This window comes from Sorex araneus, chromosome 3 (assembly GCF_027595985.1).
Source record: "Sorex araneus isolate mSorAra2 chromosome 3, mSorAra2.pri, whole genome shotgun sequence".
In the NCBI taxonomy this organism is placed as follows: domain Eukaryota; kingdom Metazoa; phylum Chordata; class Mammalia; order Eulipotyphla; family Soricidae; genus Sorex; species Sorex araneus.
The window spans coordinates 204838595-204864781 of NC_073304.1; the positions used below are offsets into that span (position 1 = coordinate 204838595).

The 26187-nt window shown below is 36.8% G+C and overlaps 1 protein-coding gene and 1 non-coding gene across 3 annotated transcripts in view; one reads left to right on the forward strand and one right to left on the reverse strand.

Annotated features, from left to right (window-relative positions):
- The window catches only part of CLTC (clathrin heavy chain), a 68198-nt gene that overhangs the window by 6864 nt on the left and 35147 nt on the right, over positions 1-26187 (reverse strand). The window contains exons 11-31 of one of the 2 annotated variants that reach the window (XM_055131934.1): positions 25251-25388; positions 24898-25062; positions 24562-24742; positions 22051-22214; positions 14581-14706; positions 13845-13987; positions 11651-11885; positions 9210-9332; positions 7634-7779; positions 6728-6911; positions 6367-6559; positions 5216-5373; positions 4867-5031; positions 4638-4745; positions 4388-4555; positions 4105-4254; positions 3884-4015; positions 3667-3777; positions 2381-2551; positions 1806-2027; positions 389-409 (exon numbers count right to left, since the gene is read on the reverse strand). In XM_055131934.1, the coding sequence (XP_054987909.1) occupies positions 389-409; positions 1806-2027; positions 2381-2551; positions 3667-3777; positions 3884-4015; positions 4105-4254; positions 4388-4555; positions 4638-4745; positions 4867-5031; positions 5216-5373; positions 6367-6559; positions 6728-6911; positions 7634-7779; positions 9210-9332; positions 11651-11885; positions 13845-13987; positions 14581-14706; positions 22051-22214; positions 24562-24742; positions 24898-25062; positions 25251-25388 (3204 nt within the window). The remainder of the gene's footprint in view (positions 1-388; positions 410-1805; positions 2028-2380; positions 2552-3666; positions 3778-3883; positions 4016-4104; positions 4255-4387; positions 4556-4637; positions 4746-4866; positions 5032-5215; positions 5374-6366; positions 6560-6727; positions 6912-7633; positions 7780-9209; positions 9333-11650; positions 11886-13844; positions 13988-14580; positions 14707-22050; positions 22215-24561; positions 24743-24897; positions 25063-25250; positions 25389-26187) is intronic. The other variant, XM_004608617.3, reaches the window with a different exon arrangement.
- Positions 3312-3441, forward strand: LOC129403931 (small nucleolar RNA SNORA72). Its single transcript, XR_008629567.1, has one exon. It is a non-coding gene; the product is annotated as a small nucleolar RNA SNORA72 (small nucleolar RNA).

Below are 26187 nucleotides of genomic sequence, written 5' to 3' on the forward strand. Positions count from 1 at the left end.
AGACCAGAGGCTGTTTTAGTTTACTCAGAGTATTAAGAAAATCCTATGATGGTCTAGATACTCTGACAGGGAAGAGAAATTTCCTGAAACTTTGGAATTAATATGAAACTCACCATGCTCAGTTTATAATATATTTAAGAGACTGTGAACCAACTACTGATTAGCCTCCTGCCCTTCCTAAAGCCTATTAGCCGATTAGTAGCAAACATCTACTAATGTCCTACAGCTCTAATATAGTTATGTTTCAAGGGACTTGCAGAGGCTTTAGTGAAAATTTATTTGGGGAAAAAGCAGCAGCAGCAGTGTAGAAAAGGAAGGGGAAAAAAATCATGCAAATTCCTTAGACTTAGTCCTCCAGACTTAAAGATGGAAAAGAATCAACTTTCACCTTTTCCTTTATTGCATCAACCTGCAAAGGAATTCAGAAGGTGCAGCTTAGAAAAAAAATCAAATTCCATATTGAGCATAAAAAGGTAGAATCAGCAACAAAGGTTTAGGGAAGAAACATCTAACCACTAAAAAAGGTATGAGAAAAGTGAAAATAAAGGGCATACTGAAAGCAAAATTTAGAATTTTGTTTTTTATTTCAGAGCTTATTGCAGAAGAATTTATGCTAGTCAGTGTGAAAGAAAGCAGTTTTATCGCTAGTAAAATTTACAGCACTTTGGTTAACAGAAGCTTAGAGCCAGGTTTTACAAATTGGCATTATGCATTAAGAAAAGCTATTCTCTTTTCTCACTTATGGCTAAAATCAAGCAATCTTTTTTTCTCTTACACTGTGCTTTAAAGCTGTTGGTATACACAAAATGCTAATTCCTAAAAAAAAAATTATCAAACGCAATGTAGATATCTAATTAGATGTAAACTATGGAAACATTTAATATGCTGGGGGTTGTTAGTAAAGTCCCCCCCTTTATTTAGGCATGCTAGAGATCAGATATGAAACTCTGATTTTTATAAGCATGTTTTGCTTCGATACAATAAATTTTCATTCAAAAATGTTCCACAGCAAAAAAAGCTAGTAACTGTTAGGAATAGGGTGAGTAAATAAATAATCTAGTATCAAAAAGGGACAGACACTGAGATGAATAGGTAATTTTATAAGATGATTATAACCTAGTTTATATGCTTTTAAGAAATGTGGTTATTAATCATACATACACACACATATACATATATATGTATATATATAAATTTTTAAAGGGATCATGCCTGGCAATGCTGAGGGCCTGGGTGCCAGGGATCAAATCTGGGCCAACACTCAAGGTTGAACCCAGGGTGCCTCACTTATGAGGCATGTGCTCTACCACACTGAGCCACATCTCTGTCCCCTCTGCTATTTTTGAATTAGGGGTTAACCTATCAAAATACTATAAAGACTTAAAAGGATGTTAAGAACAAAGATTAGCTTCCCCAAGGGAAACATACTAGGAACTAATCAAATTAAAGGGTATCGATTATTACCTATGGATTTTGAGTTATACAACCTAATTTTATCAAGATGCTATTTTGAAATTTTATTATTAAATATTTTTTTAAATTTTTTTTAAAAAACAACACTATAGAATACCATTCGCCCTCAGAAATACACTGAGGTTAGTCACTCTGATAAGTTACATCTAAGTTACCTTTCTATTTAGTGTTATCTGTTAAATATTAAAATTCCTGAAGAACATGAATTTTTATGATCAACTAAATTTACGATCTACTTAAGAAAAAAAACATTTGCAAAAGATAAGTCTGCACCTGGAATTTTACATATCCTCAAGAAAATTAACATTGAATATACACAGAGATCCCATTACCTTTGTCAAATATTCCTTCATGACCTGGATGAAATAGGGCATTGCAAAATCCATGATATTGTGCCTCCAGGCAGTTTCCAAGACGACATCTGGCCTTAAAAGATCGTAACAGGTAAAGAGACAAGCTCCGAAGCATTCTCTTTTTTCTTCCTGCAAAAACCACTGTAGTAGTTCTTCAGCCAATTCAGTGTCTTTCGATTCAGAGGCATACTGCATTGCATCCTATTCAAGGGAAAGGAATGTCAAAACATTAACTCAAATGTACTGAGAATTGATAAGCCAAGTAAAAAAATAGGGGAAAATGTTAAATCTCCCTGCTCTAAAATTTAATTAAAAATTTGAAAAGCAAAGACAGGATAAAGCACTATTTTGTAAACAGAAATTTCATGTAAGCATACAATATCCCTAGAATCAAGAAACTGACTCAACTGGAACTTAAAGGCAATTATCACAGTTAAAAAAGTAATGCATTAGGGACCACAATCCCTTCTAGTATGCCTATGTAATATATGTTTAGGGTTAACAAACATGCAAGTACTGGGTTTAATGACCCCGTCCCAACCAATTTTATCCACCTTATACAGGCTATCTTTCTTGCACAGTTCTACACTCTGTTTCCAGCGATTGTTGCCTTTGAAGAGATAAGCAGCAATTCTTCTGAATTCAATGAGCTCATGTTTTTCCAAACGCTGAGCAAGCGAGATGTTGTCAAAGTTGTCGTAAGCATCTATTGATGTTCGCAGAGCCTTTAAAAGTCATCAAAACACCAAATCAATGTTTTATTTAAAATTTACATTCCACCTTCTTGACCAATGAGCCATTATTGTAGGATCTGACAACCTAAATTGAAGCATAAATCCAGAAAGTAATTTCCTGAACAAGCATCAAAGTTCTTCTATCTAGCTGTGTACAATAATAAAATCCTCAAGATACCTATGAAAAAGTTTCTAAAGGTGTAATTTTCTTCAAAGTTCTCAGTACAAAGGATTAGCATGAATAATTTTAATTTTGGAAGAATTTAGTATTTGGAAGTTAGATTTTATGCCCTGGGAATCCCCTGATACAAATCAACATAATACTCAGTTATATTTGTTAGCAAGACTCAAGACTGAAAGAAAATATTTACAATAAGAGAAAGGAAAAAAGGCAACTAGTTTAACCTTAACTCTTAGACTGCTTTGGGGAAATCCTTCACTAGAGAAAAGTAATATTGTATTAGGCAAGAAAAGCAAGGAGTAGTTAATACCAACTAATTAAGTTTTGTAAATAAAGAGATCAAAGGCTTTCTAAGATAATCTAATGTTTATGGATGAAGGACTGTTTTTAGTAAAGAATTTTTCAAAAGACAAATTCTAAGCAAAATTTTGCAATTTGGTACTTAATCTGGGAGGTACTATCAATCCTGAAATCCTCACTAAATCAAATGCAAAGCATATAGGTACCAGTTTATAATCCTAAAGGATAATGCACCTTTTATTGTTTTTTGCTGCAAAAACATCAATTTCACTGATAATCTTCTCAGTGTTCTGATTCTGTAATAACCAGGACAGGCTAAACATTAGCCATATTGAGCATGTGTTCCCAAACCAAGTTCTTAATCTACCTAGGTCTGATCTTATAAACACTGGTGATAAAATTTTTAAAAATCAACTTTATGAGCATCAGAGTGATAGTACATTGGGGGGGCATCCGCCTTGCACGCAGCCGACCGGGGTTTGATCCCCGGCATCCCATATGTTCCCCCTAGCACCGCCAGGAGTAATTACACTCCTGGTTGCTCAGTGTGACCCCCCCAAAAAAAGAACACAATTAACTTTACAACTCAGTCACAAGCAAAGTTTTTGGAATAAGCCAGTGTTACCTGATAGTCTTCTTCTGTAATAAAGAGGTTGTTCAGTGATTCATTCACAGATTTGTTGTTGTGATTCTGAACTGAACGCAAGTATGGTTTCACCAATGGTAGCTGTTTAACCTTTAACACAGAGAGTTTGTTAATACATCCTTGAAGTTCCACGGATAAAAATTATCCAAGAAATGTCTTAGCTCCTTGGTATGAACTTTTGACTTAAAATGATTACCTTGCTGAAATAATTGACTGCACGAGTATGGTCCAACCGTGGAGACAGCACCATCAGCAAATCATTTAACAAAAGAGGCTTGAATTCTAAGTAGAACTGTATTGCCCTGTAGTATAGTTCCACATTGGCAACCTAAAACGGGAAACATCCTTGTATAAACCAGTTATTTCCTAAAGAATTTTCTCCTCTTAAGGCCTTTCCCTTCTGAAGAAGACACACACCTTGGTAATGATATCTTTGAACTGTCCTTCTTTCCATGCATCAGTTGGATGATTCATCATAGTAATGATGGCATTATCATACTCTTCATATTTGTCATACAAAAACACCAATTCTGCCCAGAGATGAGCTTGTTCTGCAGCTCTTAGCACCTGCATAAGAAAGATTTAAGAAACTGCTTTATACCCTGATCTCTAATTTTATCTGATAGCATTACAAATTTGTTTTTTTAAAAAAACATTACCTCAAGCTAGAGTTGCCTTACTAATGTTACAAATTGATTACCTTAGGAATATTCACTCTTGACCAGAACAGTTCCAGATGCTCTCTCATTTTCTGTGGCTTGAATTTAGAATATAAAATAGCTAATTCGGTAAACATTCCCATGTGTGCACGCTCAAGTCCCAATGCTGCTTCCAACATGGTAATAAGTTCTTCAAAATATCCACGATCCTAAATGAGAGAAATATGCAATTAAACAGAAGAATGTCTGGGGCAAAAGAAAACAGTTAATAAAAAAGACTCTTCATTTTACCTGATAGTAGTTGATGAGTTCTTCCAATTCATCTGCATGTACTACAATATGAAGTCCACACATCTGAGCAAGACGAAACTCTTTTCCATCTACACAAGCAAAGCAGACCTACAATATAAAACATTTCAATATGTGAACTGAAATGTAAACATGGCTAGCTAATTCTATTAACTGGATCAGAAAGCATTTTTAAGTAACACATAATTTTTCAACTTGGTATATAGATTACCTCTTTCCATGTTCGTGTACTATTAGCTTTCCTAGCTCCATCAACAGCTGCCTGATATTCACCCAGGTGAACCAGGGTAGATGCCAAGCGTCCAAAATTGGAAACATTATTGTATAATAACTTAGCAGCATCATACATTTTTTCATCATAACAACGGTCTCCAACCTGGAAAAAAGACATTCTATATTTAGTAAGGTATTAAGCTAAACTCAGTCCTCTTTCCAAACTCAGCTCAATTTAATACTAAGAAATAGTGTTTATTCTCAAAGGTTTTTCCTTGGAAATGCTCAGTTGTAAAATGCTGAATCTATTAAACCAAAGAAATTGCTCAACTAATTTTTACACTCACTTGCTGGATATGAGCATTATTTGGCCCATTGATGAATTCTTCTAACTCTGCAAGGCGGTTTGTTTTGGCCAGTGCAAATATCAATTCTGTCTCCACATAGGATTCTCGAGCCTTCTTACGGGCCATCTGCAAGTACTTCACCAGTTCTTCCCAGTTTCCTAGGTGTAGAGAAAGAAAGAAAAACTGAATCCAAATTCAAACATCCTTTTTCTTCCAAGTAATTAAGAACTACTTCCTTTCCAAGGTAACCAGAGAATAACAAATATAGATAGTAAAATGATTTAAGTATCCAAACCTCCATTATGCTTTAGTATTCTCAGACCAAATGAAAAAAATGGAGTATTTTTTGGGGGGAGTCACACCTGGTGTTGCTTAAGGCCAACTCCCCGCTTCTGTGCACGAAGGTGGTAGTAGGAAGACCATATGGTGCTAGGGGTCAGCCACATGAAAGCAACACCTTACTTAAAACCCCTGTACTATCTCTTTGCTCCTTGCTTTCATTTTTAAAATAAGCAATGCTATTGTCCTCAGAGACCATTCCTGTTGACACTTGGCAGGGCAACCAGGACTACACACAGAGGTGGGATTGAACTCAGGGTCTCATACACTCGAGGCATGTGCTCAATCTCTTTGATGTCCCTGGTCTCTCCCCCTTTTCATATAAAAAACCTTACAGGGGCCAGAGCAATAGTACAGCTGGTAGGGCGTTTGCCTTGCACGCAGCTGAACTAGGTTTGTGGCTTATCATCCTGTATGGTCTCCCTAGCCATTAACCAGGATTAATTCCTAAATGCAGAGCAAGAGTAGCCCCTGAGTACTGCTGGGTGAGAACCCCCCTGCCCCCCAAAAAGTCATAAAACTAAAGTACTATCAAAATTTTGGGAAACTTCAAACCAAAATTCATTTTCCTCCCAGAGCTTTTAAGTTCACAAAAAGTGACCTGTATCTAAACTAAGATGGAGAGTTATTCTCACAAGTAATCATGTAGTATTAAATCCTTACATAATTTAGAAAATGTCACTCTCTTTTTTCTAGCTGATGAGGATCACACTCATGAACTTAAAGTCCTTGGTCACAGACTATCTTAATGGTTAGCTTAATTTTAAGTATATATTTTGAATTTCAAACACTTGAAAATTTATAAGTCATACCACTTGTATTGGCAGCCTGAACAACTTCCATGTAGGATGAAGGATCATCTGCTTTGATATAAGAATCAATGGCTTCTTTCACCATGCCTTTCTGGAGCTGGGCTTTTGCAAGCTGACTCCAGACTGCAGGTTCATTGCATCGTTCAGCAAATTCATATGCCCGATCCAAATTCCCAATATGTTCAATCAAGACCTGGAAAACAAATTTTTCAATCAGAAAAATTGAAAAAATTATAGAAAAAAAATTACATTGAAATGATTAGAGTATTACATTCTCCTAGTGCCATAACAATCAATTATGACCACCCTCACAGGAGTATACATGTGTTCAATGCATCATTTGTGTAATCTGCAGATTTACCTGCACTGCTGAAGTATTGACATCAAATTTCCGGAAAATAGCAAATGCTTCTTCAAAGAGCTCATTGCTGATGGCAATATTAGCAATATCTGGGGCATCATAATTATCTAGGCGGTTAATATATTCCATAACGCGTGTACGGTCAGCCTTAATTGCCGTGAGGATGAGGAGGTTTTGAAGATTCCTTTAAGAAAATAATGTACGTCAATGCAGTATTTTAAAAGATGGCTAATCATTAAAATGTAAATGTCATGTACAGGGGTTAAAGCACTTGTCTTGCATGCAGCCAACCCCTGCCTGTTTAATTCCCGAAACCACATATTTTCTCCCAAGAACTGGCAGGAGTGACCCTTCAGCACAGATCTAGGAGCAATCTTGATCCCTGCCACCACCCCGTCCTCCAATTAGAAGTTGGGGGTCTGATAGCACAGCGAGTAGGGTGTTTGCCTTGCACTCGGCCAACCCGGGTTCGATTCCCAGCATCCCATATGGTCCCCTGAGCACCGTCAAGGGTGATTCCTGAGTGCAGAGCCAGAAGTAACCCCTGTGCACCACCAGATGTGACCCAAAAAGGAAAATTAAAAAAGCTGGGGGTCTGGAGAGAGCTCAGTGTACTGAAGTGAACTGCAGTGAACTGAGTGCAGAGTACTCAGTGTACTGCTTCCATGCAGGCAGCACCAAGGTCTAATCCCCGGCACTGCATAGTCTGAGATTCGGTAGCAGAGTGGGGAGTCTTCAAAAACAAAAGAATGTTCCAATTACAAAGCGATTTTTTTTTTTTTTTACTTCAGGAGGTAGTATGAGAAGTTATTTGTACAGCAAAAATCCAGACAGTATTCCCTAATGTCTCTTCATTTCATTCTAGAAAGGATAGACCATATCCTAAAGACTCTTGCCAGAACATACCTGTGTTCACTAAAAACAGAGTTATCAAGGACAATTTTCTCTAGCAGTTCAATGAGTTCATTAGGCAGATCTGCAGTCATAAAAGCTTTGACAGTCACTGATACTTCTTCAGGGTCTTGTGTCTCAGACAAGGCTGTCTGTACAACCTACAGAAAATATAAAGGAACGTTAAGTATCGAGACATAAGGTATTTGAAGATAATGGTTTCTCAGCAGAAAACTTGAAATACACAGAAAATGAAGGAAGAAAACACAACCTTAAATTTATCACCCAAAAGTGATTCTACATAACTTCACATATACCCGCATCATATATACTTCCATTGTTAAAAAAAAGTTACCTAATGATAATTTCTCTTTTCCCTGACTAAAATATTATCTACTCTGCATTATTATTTTTACAGATTCAACTTCATACATGGGTACAGAGCTCAACTACACAAATGTGGCATTATAGAGTCCTCAGTATGTTCTTAATTCTTAGCTATTTTCATGGTTCCCTGATGCTACACAGGTTTTTTTTTTTTTTTTCAGGAAGCTTTTTAAGTTCTAGGAGGGAATTTGCCATAAAAATGCTCACTATAGAAGAATAAACAATTAGTGGCCATTATCTATTCTCTTCCATATTTATACTTCTACTAGGAAAATTTAAAAGCCTTCAATTTTTAGAGTTAATTTTTTTTCTATTTTATATGGTTTAAAATACGAATCTTATTTGCAGTTCTATGCTATGGATAGTAAACATTTACCCTACTTTGGTCTTTTGTATTCTGTTATCAATTCTGACTAGATGAAACATTATCTTGCATATTACAGAATACTTTAGTCACTTCTCAGCTATTAATAAGAGCAATGCTTTCTCATTAAGTGTTTAATGTTCTATTGGTTTTTCCTTTAAACTATGATGAACTAAGAGTTTTATTATCAATGAATCATTTCTTTGGGAATGAATTTTCATGGAGGGATATGTGTTATTTTCATCATTTATATGTTGTATATTTTTAACTTTCTTCTACTTTTCTTCTTTTAGTTAAATGAGTGATTTTTTTAAAGATACATGTAATTAAACAATGATTTTATTGCTTGAATACATGAATTTATACAACCAAGGGGCAGAGGCTGTTGATTCATATTTTCAGTTGGGGGGAGGACTTGTTTGGTGTTATAACAGTGGGCCAAATGACAAATACCACTCTCAATTAAAATCAGATGTAATTTAGCATCCTTATTCCTTTTGCTTCTCTCAAGATGCTTCTAAGCAACAAGAGCTTTCCTAATTAAATGGTAGATATCGAAGATCAAGACCAAATCCTTCAGATTTAAGGATTCTATTTCCAATCACAAAGTACACTTGTGCGACACCATTGGAGTCTCTCAGGATGACACTTGGAAAAGCCAGTGTGTTATAAAGTCCTACACCAATCACATAAACTGGAACATTGGCATGGGAGAGCCCAAGGTCAAGTTACTTTCCAAGTGCCCCATTAGTAAAAAAAAAATATGAGTCATTCAGTTTATGTCAAGGATAAGGTTTTGTACTTTGAAAGATGAGCCTCAAACACATTACCCCATCTTACCTGGTCAATAAGGGGCCTCCTGTAGGGATTGCTTTCCAGTAGCACACTACCCCACAATTCTGGATCCTTTCGGCGGACCAGATAGCGAGAAAGACTTTTGAAGAGGGAATTCTCATTGCAAACCTAAATAAGACAATTAAGATTGATTTCAGCAAAAAGTAAATTTGCATTAATAGACTGGCATTAGTTTTTTTTTTTTTTTTGCTTTTTTTTTGGGTCACACACAGCGATGCACAGGAATTACTCCTGGCAGTGCTCAGGGAACCATATGGGATGCTGAGAATCAAACCTGGTGATCCGGCTGCATGAAAGGCAAATGCCCTACTCACTGTGCTATTACTCCAGCCCCAGTTTTAAGAGGTCATTTCATCATTTATACCCTGTTTAATATTTTCAAGGGGAAAAAAATCTTTTACATATAATCTGAAATAGGTAACAACCAAGTTTTTCTTCTTTAAATTCAACCAAAAGGAAAAAAGATTATTAACTGCTAGAGAAGTGCCTTTTAAGAAACTTTATATTTTGGGGGGCTGGAGAGAGAGTACAGTGGGTAGGGGGCTTGCTTTCCATATGATCGCCCCAGATTCAATCCCCACCATCTCATATAGTGCCCTGAGCACTGCCAGGAGTAATCCCTGTGCACAAAGCCAGGTATTGCCCCCAAACAAACAAAAAACCCCAAACTACCTGGTAAATAACTAATTTCCAAATTTCCATAAATTTATTTGACTTTTTGGGTCACACCCAGCGATGCTCAGGGGGTGTGCTCCTGGCTCTGCATTCAGGGACCACTCCTGGCAATGCTCGGGGACCATGTGGGATGCCAGGGATTGAACCTGGGCTGACTGCACGTAAGGCAAACACCCTCCCCGCTGAACTATCACTTGAGAATAAAGAAGTTCTCAAAAAACAATGAAGCCATGATATAGGCAGAGTAAGGTCTTTCTATCAGTCAAAACTCAACAATGTGAACATTAAATAAAAATAGAGAATTCCCCAGAGTGCAGGAATATGTGAATAATGACTGAAAAGCATGGAATAATGTGGAATAAATTTTAGAGTCAGAAAATCTTCAAATTGCAACAATACATAATGATTTAAGAAGAACCATTAGATACTGAATTTGTAATCAGAATAGGAATGTCTTCTCACATACTAAATATCTGCAAAGGGAAATTTATAATAAAAGGAAATATCTAACTTGATAAAAACTGGCTCCAAAAAGGTGGTGCATGAAATAGTATGAGAAATACAAATCATCATTTGTATTTGTTGAATTCCAATATTGAATTCCAATATTCTAAATGGAAATGCATCAATCTAAATCAAATCAGGATAAAGCATCAAAGAATCTCAAAGTGACAGTCTACTTAAAAAAAAAAAGAGAGAGAGACTGTGAGTCAAGGAGATGGCTCATAGGACCAAGTAGGAACTGCAGGGCTAGGATGGAGGTTAATGTGACACTTGCACTTATATGTGGCAGATCCCAGCACTGTATATGGTCCTCACATCACCAGGAATGACCACTGAGGAGCTGGAGCACTATCATTGTGGTCCAAAACTCCACAATGAGATTACAAGCACACAAAAGGGGAACTTTTTCTGCTCTGAAGAAGACTGTGTTAAACACATATCACCTCTCTTTCTTTTTCCTTCTCTTCCCTCACATTCCTTTAAGTACATTTCTTTAAATTTAACTATTCTATTTCACTAAAAAAGAGTATTCTTAAACACTGAAATATAAATAAATTCAGGACTTATGCAACATATTTTCATAAAGCTAAAATTCTGGTGGGGCTAAGAGATAGTTCTGTAGATTTAGTGTATGCTCAGCAGGAAGGAGGCCAGAGGTTCCATCAGTACTTCTGGGAAGAACCCTAAGCATAAAGCTGAGATAAATCCCTGAGGACAACCATGTCTGACCCAACACTCCAAACAAGACTGAAAGAGTACAGCGGGAACGGCATTTGCTTTGCATGCACCAGACCTAGTTTCAATTCCCGGCACGGTCTCATGGTATACAGTTCCGCTGAGCACCATTCAGAGTGCTCTCTGAATGCAGAGTGAGAAATAAGCTCTGAGCACTGGCAGGTGGTCACCCCAAAGTTATGTGTGTATATACAGAAACATACAGAGATATGTGTGTGTGGTATATCTATGTATGCATTTATAAAAGTGATATAATTAACAAAATTATTGAGTTTAAAATATTAATAGCAGAATAGAGACCTTATCATTCCAGCTACATTCAGTTTGTAATTAATTATTGGCAAATGGCCTTAAAAAAAATGCTACTTCTTCCAAAATTGTTCCATCTTATCAAAATCACTCTGAAACTCTCAAAAATAATCTAACATTACACAACAGATTTTATTTCTAAATGCACAATCTCTACATATCTAAAATGTTTTCTACACTTCCAACTAGTACATAGTACTCACATTGATAAGTTCCAGATCACACTGGCCACGTTCATAAGCAACACAGGCCAGATGTGGATCTCTTTTTTCACAATACTTTCCAACAACACGGCTGTCATAATAAGGATTTTCTCGAAGAAATCTCTCTGGGTTGTTATTACTATCTATGTAAATTTTGGCTAATGCATTGTGAGTAGCAGGTTCCTCACAGCCCTCATGAATTCTGGCCTCTAGCCAAGGCAGAAGCAGTTTCAGTCTAGTAGAAAAACAGAAACAAAATCACAGTATATGAATTATACACTCTTGATATACTATGTAAACACCATATGGTCTATAATGTGCGTCTTCATGCTGTAAAAAATAATTACATAAAAAATTTCCAAGATATAGATGGTTAAGTAAGTTTAGGGGCAGAGGTAGGATGAAATGTAGTATAACAAATCAGATGACCTGATCATCAACTTTAACATACAACTTTACTTATGGCCAAAGGGCCATAAATTTAGTTTTAGAACCTTGGGTTTAATAATTCTAGCACTCCTGTAAACACTACAACCAAATGTCTTGATTTCACTAAGGTATAGTTTGTTCTTTCCTGAAACACATGGACTGCAGCACTTTTGCCTTAGTTTAAATACTGAAAGCAGCCAGAGGGCAGGGGAGAAAGCTCAAAGGGCTAGTGTGCATATTTTGCATGCCTAAACCCAGTTTTAAACCTTGGCACTGTACAGTCTCCTACATGACTAGAAGCGACCCTCAGGCAGAGTTGGGGGGAGTTCCTGAGCACTGTCCAGAATGGCCCAAAACCAAAAAAGCAGCCAGAGAAACATTAATAGGGCATTATTTTAGCTACTGTATTCATGCAGTTTATGAATGCTCAAAAATATTAAAGACACTTAAAGACATTAAAGAAAAATTCTAGCTCATTATTCAAGTGCAACCTAAGGAGATGTCTGTATGCTATGTAACTGAAACACTAAAGGTAAATTAAAGCACTACTAACTTAACTGTGAACTTAATTCATCAAAATGTAATTTTTCACTTAAAGACCAAATTATCTCGCATCTGGCTATTTGGAATATATGAGGTTATTTTCAGGCACAGACTCAACTGAAACCTCTTTCTGAATTTAAAATTATTATGACATAATTACTTAAAATTCTGCTCACAGTTGAATATCAGAATAAAGCTTGTTTGTTTTTGGTCTTGGGCCATACCCAGTAATGTCCAGAGATCACTCGTGGCCAGCTTGGGGGACCATATACCCAGGAAGTTGGGGATAAAACCTGAGTTGGCTATGAGCAAGGCAAATACCTGCTGGACTGTCTCTCTAGCCTTACTCCATTTTTTTCTAAAAATGCATTTCCCCATTTTTTTGTTCAAATATAGTTCTATGAATACCATCAGTAAGATACTTATGCCAATTCAAACTGTTTTTCTTGATAATTTTTCATAACTAGAGTATCCCAATTATACCATCCATCAGCCTCATTTACTTTAGCACCTACTGAATACTACCACATCCCAGTCTCACAAGTAAAAACCAAAATAAGATTTTTCAAAAAGTTGTTATTTTTTGGGAAAATGTTTATAGATTTTATTGTTTAGTATTATAAAATATGTATTCCGCATACTCCTTCGTTGGAATTCAGTAATTCATAATAATCATATTGTTTCAAATAAACAATGAGTTTAACTCAAAACTACACAGGGAACTCAGTTTTCAGGGGCACATGTCAAGCATGTGGTGAGGGACTTAAGTTTGAACCCGTCACCACATGATCACATGATCTCCAACCAATGCTGAGTCTACTCCTGCAGGTCTCCCAGAACAGCTTGGAAAGCCCAACCCCCTGAAATAAGAGAAACACCATACATGAAAGCAGACTTAGTTACTAAATATACTGGTACCAAACCTAACTAAAAGTTGTTGACACTTTATATTGAAAATATAAGCATGTCACAAAGATATAAATATGTGACAATGTGATCAACCAGGTTAACAGACTTTCTAAATGATAGTTGTAATGCTTCAGGAAACAGATTTTCAGTGGTAAAAGTAGCTTCTCAGTTCAAAAGTAGGTGTCTCTCTAGGGAATTGTGGTCTTTATGTTATGCTAAGAAGCTGTTATGCAACTGAGAAGTTATTCATTATGATGCTAAGGAAGATTACTAATTTATCCTAGTTATGAAAACTTAAAAAGTACAAGAATACCTGTTTCTCTTTTCAACTTCTGCAACAAGCTCATCAGTAGAGAATTGACCTCTTACAACAAGAATCAAATTTTTGATGACATCTTCAGAACAATCAACATCAAGTAATCCACCAATAACCACAGGAAGTCGACTGGGATTCACCTGTGGTTTCAAATGTGACTATGTTAGTAATAAGTTAAGCAGAATAGAATAAAAAATAAAACATTTCCTTCCTTTAAACACTTTTTCAAATTCAGTAATAAAATGACAGTCTAAATTTACAATTAGATGTAACTTAATAGGAAGTCTGGCTTGGTTAGTCACCTCAGTAGATAAGTCTAATGAAACTATAGTCACAGAATGACTATGAATATTGTCTTAAGTCCCTCAGAGTAAAACTTGATTTCTGGAATAAAAAGGTAAATTTCTATATGGAAGATGGTTTTACACATGGTTTTCTAATTATCTCTATTAAAGGTGAGTTTAAAACTGCTTTAGATCCTTCAATTTCTATACAGATTGCAAAGGCTATGTCAAGTAGAATATAGGTGACAGAAATATTTTCATTAGTTATGTTGTTTATACATAACATTGCATTTTAATTTTCAATCAGAAAAAGGTTTCTGTGGGGGGAAAAACATTGGAAATAATTGTAGCTGAGCAGAATTTCAAATAGGTAAGATTTTTACCATTATACGAAGCAAAAATCTACACTGCGATTACATTTTACACTTTGTTATCTAAGTATGACTTACCTTCTGTACATATATCTCTATATACTTCTGGAGATTATTTCTATATAAATAGAGCACCAAATCATGAACGAAGTCAAATCGGTCACACACAATGATAAGTGGCAGTTGATCTGTTAGCTTTGCTTCCTAAAAAAAAAAAAAGCAAAAAAAAAGCAAACAGAAGCCTTAATTTTCTGCTTGTGTGTTAAATTTTATGTGGTATTAAATCCATATAAAATGAGAATCTATTCTACATTTACATTGTTTGGAAAGGCTCATATAAGGTTTATGTTTCACTTAAAGAAATGTCCCAATAGCTAGGTTACTCATTCCAATCTTAATTAAGTTTTATTAAGCAACACTTGAGATTTATAGTAAAATTATTAGATCCTTTCCTTGCATACTCTTTATCCAAAAAGTTAAAAATACTATTTGTAAACCAGAGGCACTTGTGGTATGGAATCATTACAAAGGAACTTTCTTAATAATAACTTTAATTGACTTTGAAGATGATCAAAAACTAAAATCACCAATGTCAAAATTTGGCAAAAACGGCTAGAATTTTAAACTAATGAATTATTTAACCCCTCCCCAATTCCCATCCATTTCAACAGCCTCTAACACACTCTACTAAATAAAGCTTTAAAAAAAAAGCATGATGGTTGTGGAGATGAATTAAATTTACCACATATTGCTCTAAGGAAAAGGCTTTAAAAAAAAAAAAAAAAAGAAAAAGCTCTTAAAGAAAGACATCTTCAAATTGCTAACTGCTTTTATCATCACAAATACCAAGCAATAATAGTCCTATTAAAACAGTGACATAGATGTTATAGACAGAGAAGACCTGTACTGGACATTACCTGATACATGTCCTGTTATATTCCACAGACACACGGTACAGCACAAAAAATAATAGTTTCCATCAGGAATCCATTTATATACAATGAAACATTCAACAAACGATTCCTCTATAAGAGTCCTTATAAGCAGACTAAGCCAAATCGACCTTTCCCTTCCAATGATAGCTACTTAGAACTATTAATTGCAAGGTTAGAATAAAATTATTCCAAGTCTAGCACATATGAAACAGCAATTATAAATAATTTTAAGCATTAATCTATTAAGTTTTTAGAGAAATTCTGAATTAAACAAAAATTAAATAAAAATTTAGCATTAACTAGATCCCAAATCTAAGTCCAGCAGATTTCTTTTTCCATGGAGGAATCATTTTAAAGTAACACTACATGGTATGGAGGCCTCCTGAATGCCAAGGACAGAGTAATGCCAAGACAGAGAATAGGACATCACAAAGACAACACCCTGCACTGTATAATGTGTGGGGCTGGCCATGCTCCATGGCGATGCTCTTCTAATGCTCTGGCAGCCTGTGATATGGGTTAAAGTGTTGTTTACCCGAATGCCCCAGAAAGGGAGCCAGTGTACACACCAAAGCAATATAAAATAATACCACAAGATCCCTATCCCCCACTTGCCACTCCCCCGTCCCCCAACCGTGGTTCCGGTTCATGGTCTGGCATCATTACCAGGGTCACACGCCTCATGGGGGGCTGCAGTGTGAGTCAATACAAACTCCAAGGCCTCCCGAAGAACCTCAAATCACTGAAAGTAGAGTCTCTTCAGCAAGAAAGATTGCTGTAATTTGAGTTCCTGCTGTGGACATGCCTCAGTTTCTTTCTTTGAAAAGTGAGGACACTAGAGGTACAACCCCACTGTCCTGCACTAGCAGGTGTGCACGACCAAACATTGCTGGAAGTGGCTCTATGGGATGCTAACAAATGTCTTGATTTCCAGAAGTCTTCTCACAAGAGAACTCATAATTTTTACTAGTCCATTTAAGGAAAGACTACTGCTAAAGCCACAACTGTATTTAATGGAAGAGTCTTTCTCTCAAGCCTTCCTTAATGTGGGGTCAAGGAGAGAATTCAATGGGCAGGAGTGGGCAGGCAGTTTCAGCCAATGATTTCAAGAGCCTGAAGGGCACTGGTTAAGTTGAACACATTGCCAGTACCTGCAGGTGAAAGCTGGGTCTTCAGGGATAAAAAAGGGAGCTACATCCCTGACTTAAAATGGGGGTTTGGGAGAAGGCAACTGGAACAGAGAAGGAATACCAAGTCAATGATGGTTGGAGGGGTTGTTCAGGATGGGAGATGTATGCTGAAAATAAAGGACCAAATGTAATATCCTCTTAGTATCTATATTGCAAACCATAATGCCCAAAAGTAAAGAGAGAGTATGGAGAAAATTGTCTGCCATAGAGGCAGGGGGAGGGTTGAGATAGAGGGGGATACTGGGGACACTGATGGTAGAAAATGTGCACTGGTGGAGGGATGGGTGTTTCGTATAACTGAAACTCAAACATGAAAGCTTTGTAACTTATCTCACGGTGATTCAAAAAATAAATAAATAAATAAATAAATAAATAAAATGGGGGCTTGGGTCTTGGAGCGGTTGAGAGTCCAACTCAGCAGGCCAAGCAACTGCATTATATGCAGGAGGTTAAGTTTGATACCTGGTACCTTATGGTCCCACAAGCACCACTAGGAGTGAGCCCCAGTAAGAGTCAGTAGGAGCCCCAGATGCAATTTTTCTCAGTAAGAAAACTTAAGCAGTCTTTTTTATTATGATGAAAATTCTGATCTAAGAAATGCTATTATAATCATTTCTAGAATTTCAGGAGGTTCTTTTGCCTACTAAACAAATATCAAAATATATATAGCACACAAATGTTATTTATTATAAACAAAATATTCTAATTTGGAACTAGAGATGTAACTCAGTGTAGCGTGCATGCCGCAATGTGAAACCCTAATAAACTACTGAATATTTATATAAATTTAACCATTAATTTTGTTTTTATCACTTATGGTAAAAAAATCACTGGCAGGTAATCTAAAAATAGGTAAACTATTCTCAAGCACCAGTGATTTAGGATTTCCACTGGAAAAGACAATTATATTGTATACCAAAGGAAAATGTAAGACTGAAAAAGCAGCCTAAAGTCATAATAGCTTCTTAACTATCTTAATTTGCACGTGATTCCATACATCAAATTATTAATACTAATATTTTAACGGTTTACTAAAAAGCTATCCATCAGTTACTACAGCAAAAGATTTTGTAATCAAAGTTGAAATTAACAGCCAGGAGATGGCTCAAAAGGCTGGAACAAGCACCCTGGGTCTGATCCCTGCTCAGTCTAATCTCTCGAGCACTGCCAAAAGTGGTTCCCTCCCACCTCACACACAAAGATGAAAATAACTAACAACAGAAAGCTAGATAAAAATGTGGTACATTTGTACAAATTAAATATTATCCTGTTTTTAAAAAGAAATTTTCCAGTCATAAAACATTGGACATTTGAGGGAAATATGGTCAGGAGGAGAAAGAAAAGTATTAAATTGTCTCACCAATGTGTACAATGTAATAATATAAAATCAGTGAACAGTAAACAGACAAAATTAAAAAAATAAAGCTGCAGGGAAAGGCCAAAGGTCTAGCACACATGCATGGCAAGCAAGAGTACTGTATGCCCATCCTGCACCCCCCACTGCAGGCAGCAATACTGTATGTAGTCCTAGCGGTGCCCTGAGAACCACAGTACTTCTGGCTCAAGCACTGAATCAACTGGTTGCATAGTTGAATGGAGTAAGATTGGGAATGGCCTCAGAGCGTGCTGAATCCCCACCTCTCCCCTCTTCCCTGACCCCCCAGCAAAAAAATTTACACATTAGTAGACAAAACAGAATTAAGGTCACCAAAAGAAAATGGTAAGAGCCAAGATGACAGAAGAGGGAATTAAAGAAAACTGAAATTAGGGGCTGGAGAGATGGTACAAGGGATAAGGCACCAACAGGAGTGATCCCTGAGAACAGAGCACTGAATAAGACCTGCATATTGCTGTGGGTGTGGCCCCAAAACAGAACAAAAAAAGAAGACAAAGTGTCTGGGGCTAGAGAGGAAAACAAGGTTCTTGAGTGCATATAGCCAAACAGGGATCAATCCCAGCACCACATACGTCCACCACCAGGAACAGACACTTTGTGTTGCTGGCCCCAAAACCAACAGGAATAAAACAGAAATTAAAGATATTCAGAGACTTAATTAAATATAAAATTATTTAACTTATATTTACTGCAGGCTAGGGCCATAGCACAGCAGTTGCACGTGGCCAACCCGGGTTCGATTCCTCCGCCCCTCTGGAGAGCCCCAGAGTGAAGACAGAATGAACTGGCAAGCTACCGAGAGTATTTCGCCTGCACAGCAGAGCCTGGCAAGCTACCCGTGGCGTATTGGATATGCCAAAAACAGTAACAATAAATCTCACAATGAGAAACGTTACTGGTGCCCACTCAAGCAAATCGATGAGCAACGGGAAGACAGTGACAGTGACGATATTTACTGGGACCCTCTTACACACTGAAATATAGCAGACAATAAAGTACAATTTCCTTAAGGAACTTACAGTCTACTGGGAAGAGCAATGTGTTATAGTATAAAAAAAATTATGTAAGAAAAGTAAAACATGGAGAGCGCACAGCACAAGCAGCCAACCCCACTTCAACTCCTACCACCGCATATGGCATCTGATAATGCTAGAATTAAAATTCTTTCAAGAATTATTAAGTAATTTTAAAAAGCAAACAAAAAATCCCAAACAAGCCTTGTCAGAAAGAAAGAAATAACATGTATGCCAACTGTCTTATTTCCAAGGTCTATTAATGTAACTTATGAAGAACTAAGCACAGCTTGTGGATGACGGATGACAATACTCAGACCAAAGCACATTATTTAACTTGCCTGGGCAACAGCTAACTATAGACAGAACGAACAAGCAATTTCCAATAACATAAGAAATGAATTTGAACCAGGTCTGACTGGCTCAGAAGCCCATAATTTCTATCTACAGCCCTAAATACTCTTCATCAGGCTTCTTCCTAATTCACAAGAAGGGAAGAGAATTCTCAATTAGATTTCATGGACTAAGCATCCAAAGACTATACTAACCTAGTATTCAAACATCTTAAGTTGTAAGATAGAGAAGAGACCAAATGACAATAACAGCTGAGATGATCATGCTGGACAAGATCTTAGGGTTAAAAGTAGGTAAAAGGACTTTATTGATAAGCTTTCAGTATCAATATTGCAAGCCATAATGCCCAAAAAGGAGTGGGAGGGAGGGAGGGAGTAGGAGAGAGAGGGGTGGAGGAGAAAGGGAGAGAGAGGCAGAGAGAGGCAGAGAGAAAGAGAGAAGTAAAGCACCTGCCATAGATGCAAGCAGGGGGTGGAGAGTGGGGGGTGATGGGAGTGAACCTGGGGACACTGGTGCTGGGAAATGTACAATGGTAGAAGGATGGGTGTTGGAACACTGTATGACTGACATTCAATCATGAACAGCTTTGTAAGGGTCTATCTCACAGTGATTCAACTAAAAAGTTAACAAAACACCCAACTTCTTAAGCTTTTGCCTCTTCCCCCTCCTGGTTGGGGCTGGTTGGGGCCACACCCAGCAGTGTTCAAGGATGATTCCTGGTAGTGTTCAGGGAATGCTAGGAATTGAACTAGGTTTGGCCATATACAATGACAGTGCCTTATCCCCTGTACTATATTTCTCCAGCTCCCAAGTATTCTTTTGAAACATAAGAACATAGTAAAGTGAAATTCAGTATTGATTTACATAGCATTTTAAAAATGAAAACTCAATGCTAAATTACAAGTGAATAAATACAAAACCAAAAATTCATCAACATGAATTTTCGTACTTTTTTTAAAAAAAGGAAATGGTAGTAATACTAAAAGGAACTAAACTAGTACTATGTGTACACTGGCCAAGCATAGAGCATCAAATCTTTCTCATTTGTAGGATATTTTTGACAGAAGAAAGACTTGGGTTCAAATGCATCACATAGCTAGAGACAAAGCTCAAGTTCAACCCCAAGCACTATCCAAACAGAACTGAAGTAGCCCCTGGGCATCTTATGGGTATAAACCCCAGCAAACAATAAGCACATCATAATATTCTGACTACTTGAAATATTCGATGGCTAAGATATTATAAAAGCTATTCTTAGGGATATCTTTTTCGGGGGGGTTGTGGGGCGGCGCCACACCTGGTGATGCCCTGGGGTTACTCCTGGCCCTGCACTCAGGAATGACCATATGGGATGTCAGGGATTGAACCTGGGTTGGCCATAAGCAAGGCAAGCACTCTACCCACAGTACAATCACCCCAGCCCCTCCTAGGGATATCTTTTAACTTCAGTAACTGATTACCTCATTACACTACACAAAAATCACTAATGGTTTAGTTGTTTAATCCAAAGTCCAGGTAAGTTTCTCAAAAGAATACTCTGCTACTTATACATTTATACATTTTAAATGTTTAAGTATGAATAATGTATAAGATTATCTAAAAATAATGACAGCACAGGAAAAAGTTTTCTACTATATTATACAGTAATAATTTTATCTTAATTTCTTTCTCCTAGAAGAAAATGTACTCAACTTTATACAGTTTCTAAAATTATTACATGTATAAATATAGAATATAAGGAGCAAAGAATCTGGAGCATTTCTTGATTTTTACAATCTAACAATTTTAAAGTTTTATTTTCCTTGCAAACTAGTAAGTAGAAGAAGAACATTTAAGTTTAGTTACATATTAAATAAAATTAAGGTAAGTTTATAGAGCTAGGAATCATTAAACCACTTCTCTTCCCTCATTTATATACAGCCAGTTATTATTTCTCTACAAATAAATTCATGTCACAAAGTTGAGTTTTTTTTTTACTTCAAACCTTTAATTTGTTAATTTAAAAAGAATTACTGTTTAGTTTCTTTAACCAACCTAGTTTAATAGTGTAGTAAATCTGAACTTTAGACAATAGAAATCATGGCACACAATAAAGATTCCTCCAAACGACACAAAGGGTAATGTTGATCGTAATAAAGAAAAAGAACATAGGGGCTGGAGCAATAGTACAGCGGGTAGGGCGTTTGCCTTGCACGAGGCCGACCTGGGTTTGATTCCCAGCATCCCTATGGTCCTCTGAGCACCGCCAGGGGTGATTCCTGAGTGCAGAGCCAGGAGTAACCCCTGTGCATTGCCAGGTGTGACCCAAAAAGAAAAAAAAAAAAGAAAAAGAACATAAACAATACTACAAAATGTATTTAGTATGTAACTGCTTTTCAAAAAATTTTCTTCCAGGATTAAAAAAATAAAATTCCTTTGAAAAAGTGCTTTTTTTTTTCGTTCAAACAGATGGCAATTCTTAGTATTACAAATTTCCTTCCTTATTTCAAAGGAAACCACACAGTATTAAGTTTCATAGAAAAAAAAAGGCAGCACATAATTTGAGAATGCTAAGAATTTCATATTTAGGGAAAAAATAATTTTGACTATGATCAAATCCTTACAGAGTAGTTGATCTTTTAGTAGTCAATGAGAAAAATGAATTATTCAAAACCACTTACCTTGAGAAAATTCTTGACTCGCTCAGGATCATAGCAGTTGCTTTCTCTACAGATTCTTTCTACTTCTTTGATCTGCCCAGTCTTGCAAGCTGCCTGAATATATTTAAAGTGCACATCTGGGTCCTGACTAAAGTTAACAATGGATCCCAGAAAATAAAAGAGACCTTAAAGAAACAAACAATTCAAATTAATTATAAGTAAACCTTTGAAGATGACCAAATAATATTTAATTAAAATTCTAAATAAAAATAATTGTTCAAAAAGCTCAGTAAGGGGCTGGAGTGATAGCACAGTGGGTAGGCACTCGGTTGACCCGGGTTCGATTCCCAGCATCCCATATGGTCCCCTGAGCACCGCCAGGAGTGGTTCCTTAGTGCAGAGCCAGGAGTAACCCCTGTGCATCATCCTGTGACCCAAAAAAGCAAAAAAAAAAAAGAGAAAAAAGAAAAAGCAACTCAGTAAGAAGGTCAGAGAGCAGGCTGAGCACATGCTCTGTATGCAAGAGAGGCGCAAGTTTGATGTCCAGCACTACATGGTCCCTGGAACACTGCCTGGAGCACTCTCTGAGACCAGAGCTAGGAATAACCCCTGCGCACAGATGGGTGTGGTCCCAAGATAAACAAAAGCACAGTAAGAATACTAATCCAGTAATAAGTTAAAAAAAAAAAAACAGACTTTTACTTTAATCCTTCAGTAGTTGAAAAACAGGAAGCATCTACTTAATAAGAAGGCTAATTATAAAACCATATTATATTAGGAATTTTAAATGAAGTCCCTTGTAGCAAGTGTTTTACCAGAATTAAGAAATTTAGAAACAAGAGAAGACCATGATGAAATAGTGTTCAATGTACTTTTATGCAATGAAAAAATTCCTTATCTTCAATAGCCAGTATAATAGCTACTAATCATTTATGGCAATTAAAAACTTACATGTGACTAGTGGGACTGAAATTTACAGTATTCAAATTTTTATGACTCTAAAAAGAGGGGTTTTGTTTGGTTTGGGATTATACCCCACTGTACTCAGAAAATATTCCTTGGGGCTGGAGCAATAGCACAGCGGGTAGGGCGTTTGCCTTGCACGAGGCCGACCCGGGTTCGATTCCCAGCATCCCATATGGTCCCCTGAGCACCACCAGGAGTAATTCCTGAGTGCAGAGCCAGGAGTAGCCCCTGTGCATCGCCAGGTGAGACCCACAAAAAAAAAAAAAAAAAGGAAAAAAAAATGAAAATATTCCTAGCTGTGTTTGGGAATTCCTAGTGGTGTTTAAATAAGTAGTGCTTAAAATATATGTGGTACAAGGGATCCATGCTTCCTATATGTAAAGAATACACTCAGTCCCACTAAACTATCTCTCTGGCCCCACTTTAAATTTTTAGAATACATGTAACATTTGGGTATTATGAAGAGTATAAATTTAGTGCATTATTTAAAACACAGAAACTGGGGGGAAAACTATTAAGAGTAATACTACTAAAAAAGGGGGAAAGGTAATTAAAAACCCATTATGTTAAGTATCACACAACAATAACTAATAAATAGTATAGCAATATTCTCAACTAAAGGTGATTCTTCCTAGGAGACAATAGCTATGCATTTTCGGTTGTTTTAACAGGTGGAGCTAATGCTAAGGGCATATACAAGGTACGAATGAGAAATGCTGCTAAATATCCTGTATATATATGACACTCAACCTTCTTGTCCACTCCCAAGAAATTATAGAATTCAAAACGTCTACAGTGCTACAACTGAGTAAATCCACTAGAAAGTCTCAAAATGTCCTTGGCTAGAAACATTTGCTATTATAAGACCAAGATATTATGAAAAAGAAATCTTTTGATACCAGACCATTAGTATTTAACTCTTTATACAATTATAACAAAAGTACTATATACAATTTTATCATAAAAATCTGTCTTTAGGGCAGAGAAGTAAGACAAATCGGGTAAGCCACTTGCTTTGCATGAAGCAGTCTCTTGTTCAATCTCTGGCACCACATATGCTCTCCTGAGCGCCACCATGAGTGATCCCAAACACAAAGTTAGGAATAAGCCCTGAGCAATGTTGGGTATGGCCCCAAAAACAGAAACAACAAGAACTTCTGTCTTTAACTAATTTATAAAACATCCAAGGGCCAGAGAGATAGTTAACAGGCAAGGTGCTTTACTTGCATGGCCCACCAAAGCTTGATTTCTGGCATCCCATATGGTCCCCCAAGAATTGCCAGGAGTAATTCCCGAGGGCAGAACCAAAAGTAACATCTGAACATAGCTGGATATGGCCCTCAAAACAAACAAACAAACAAAAAATACCCCCAAAAATTCAAGCAATCTTGTTTACTGCACACTCCTACAATTTAGTATAAAAGATGCTTAACATGATATTGAATAGAACTTTAATAAACCTATAACACTGAAGTTGTAGAAAAATAGTATCTCAAAGAGGCAGTGACGAGAACAGTATCATTTTTGGCAATTCTTATTAAAAACAATGCAGGAAGACCTAGATACCTTCAAAACTCTTGAAAGATTCAAAAAGTTCAATCAGAGACTGAGTTGACAGTTGTTCATGATATTTAGAAGCCACTTGAACACAAATCTGTAGATTCTGACGAATATTGGCAGAAAGCATGGCCCTGAGGCATTCCAGGGAGTCTTCTACTGATAAGGACCCAAAGTAATTCACAAGCCACTAGAGGATAGAACAAATAAGTTCCTAAGTTAATAAATGAAATAATGTTGAACTTAACGGTGGTAGGAAATCACAACAATTCGGTGCCCCAAGCAATTTTCAGTACAAGAATCCTAACTAACACCTTTGATTAGGTAAGAAAGAGACTTAAGTACCTCTGGGTTAAGAAGATGGGTATGAACAACTGCACGCTTTATATCATATAGATCAGTGAAGTGTTCCAATGCACGCTGCAGAAGACCAGCCTTCTCACACAGCTGAGCAATATGAGCTCGGTCATAATGGGTGAACATCTGGTTCCCTAGAATAGCATCTGCAACCTATAAAACCACAAACAGAAGGGTTTTTTAACCACCATATTTTTGTCAATAATTTTATATCCAGATTGAGAGAAAGTCAAATGAATGGTAACTTAATTTTCCTAAACAGGCATTACAACAGCTTCAGAAAACTCAATCTCATTATTAAAGTAGCACTAGAAAATGACAAGAATCATGAAAACACATACTTGAGGTGCATGCATAAGATTCATCTCAAGCAACCGTGTCTGTAAAGGACCTTCAGATGGGCGATTGTTCTTCAAAGCATCAAGCAAGAATGCAGTACACTGCTGAATTAGATTGTATTCCATGAAGACATCCACAATCTACAAAGATCAAAAGAAAGATGCTTTAAGATGCTAAACAATACTTTAATGATACTGTTGACAATATATAAAATGAAGTATTATCTCCTATACATAAGAAAATTGCCAAACCAATTCCAAATATAAAGAATATTATTTTGGAAACATAATTTTATAATTTAAGAGTAATTTTTTATCTGTGGAGTTAACTTTAGTTCTTGAAAAAAGAAACTGAAAAATATTCCACATTATATAACAGAACTGGGGAGACAGGGACTGGAGAGATAGTACATTAGATAGTCCTTGCCTTGCAACATGGCTGACCCAGGTTTGATAACCAGCACCCAGCATCCCAAACGATCTGCTAAGCAATGCCAGGAATGATTCCTGAGCACAAAGCCAGAGCCAGTGGTAATTGAGCATCACCAGGTGTGGTCCAAAAACAAACAAACAAACAAAAAAAAACCCTGGGAGACAGGGAGACAGCTCAAAGGGCTGAGGCACATGCATGTGGGAGCCTTGTATTTGAACCTTGACACCACAAGATCCCTTAAGCATCACCAGTTAACAAAAAAGCACACAGGAATTAGGGCCCAAGCACAAAGACTATGGCCCTCAAAAAAAGTGGTTTCCCACCCCTAGGGTCGCAGCCATAGTACATAGAACATCATCTGCTTCACACACAGTGAAAACAGGTTCAATCCCAGCATCCCATATGGTCCCCTGTGCCTGTGAGGAGTAATTCCTGAACGCAAAGGCAGGAGTAACTCCTGAGCACTACGGGATATGGCCCCAAAAGAACAACAAAAATCAAAAAAAG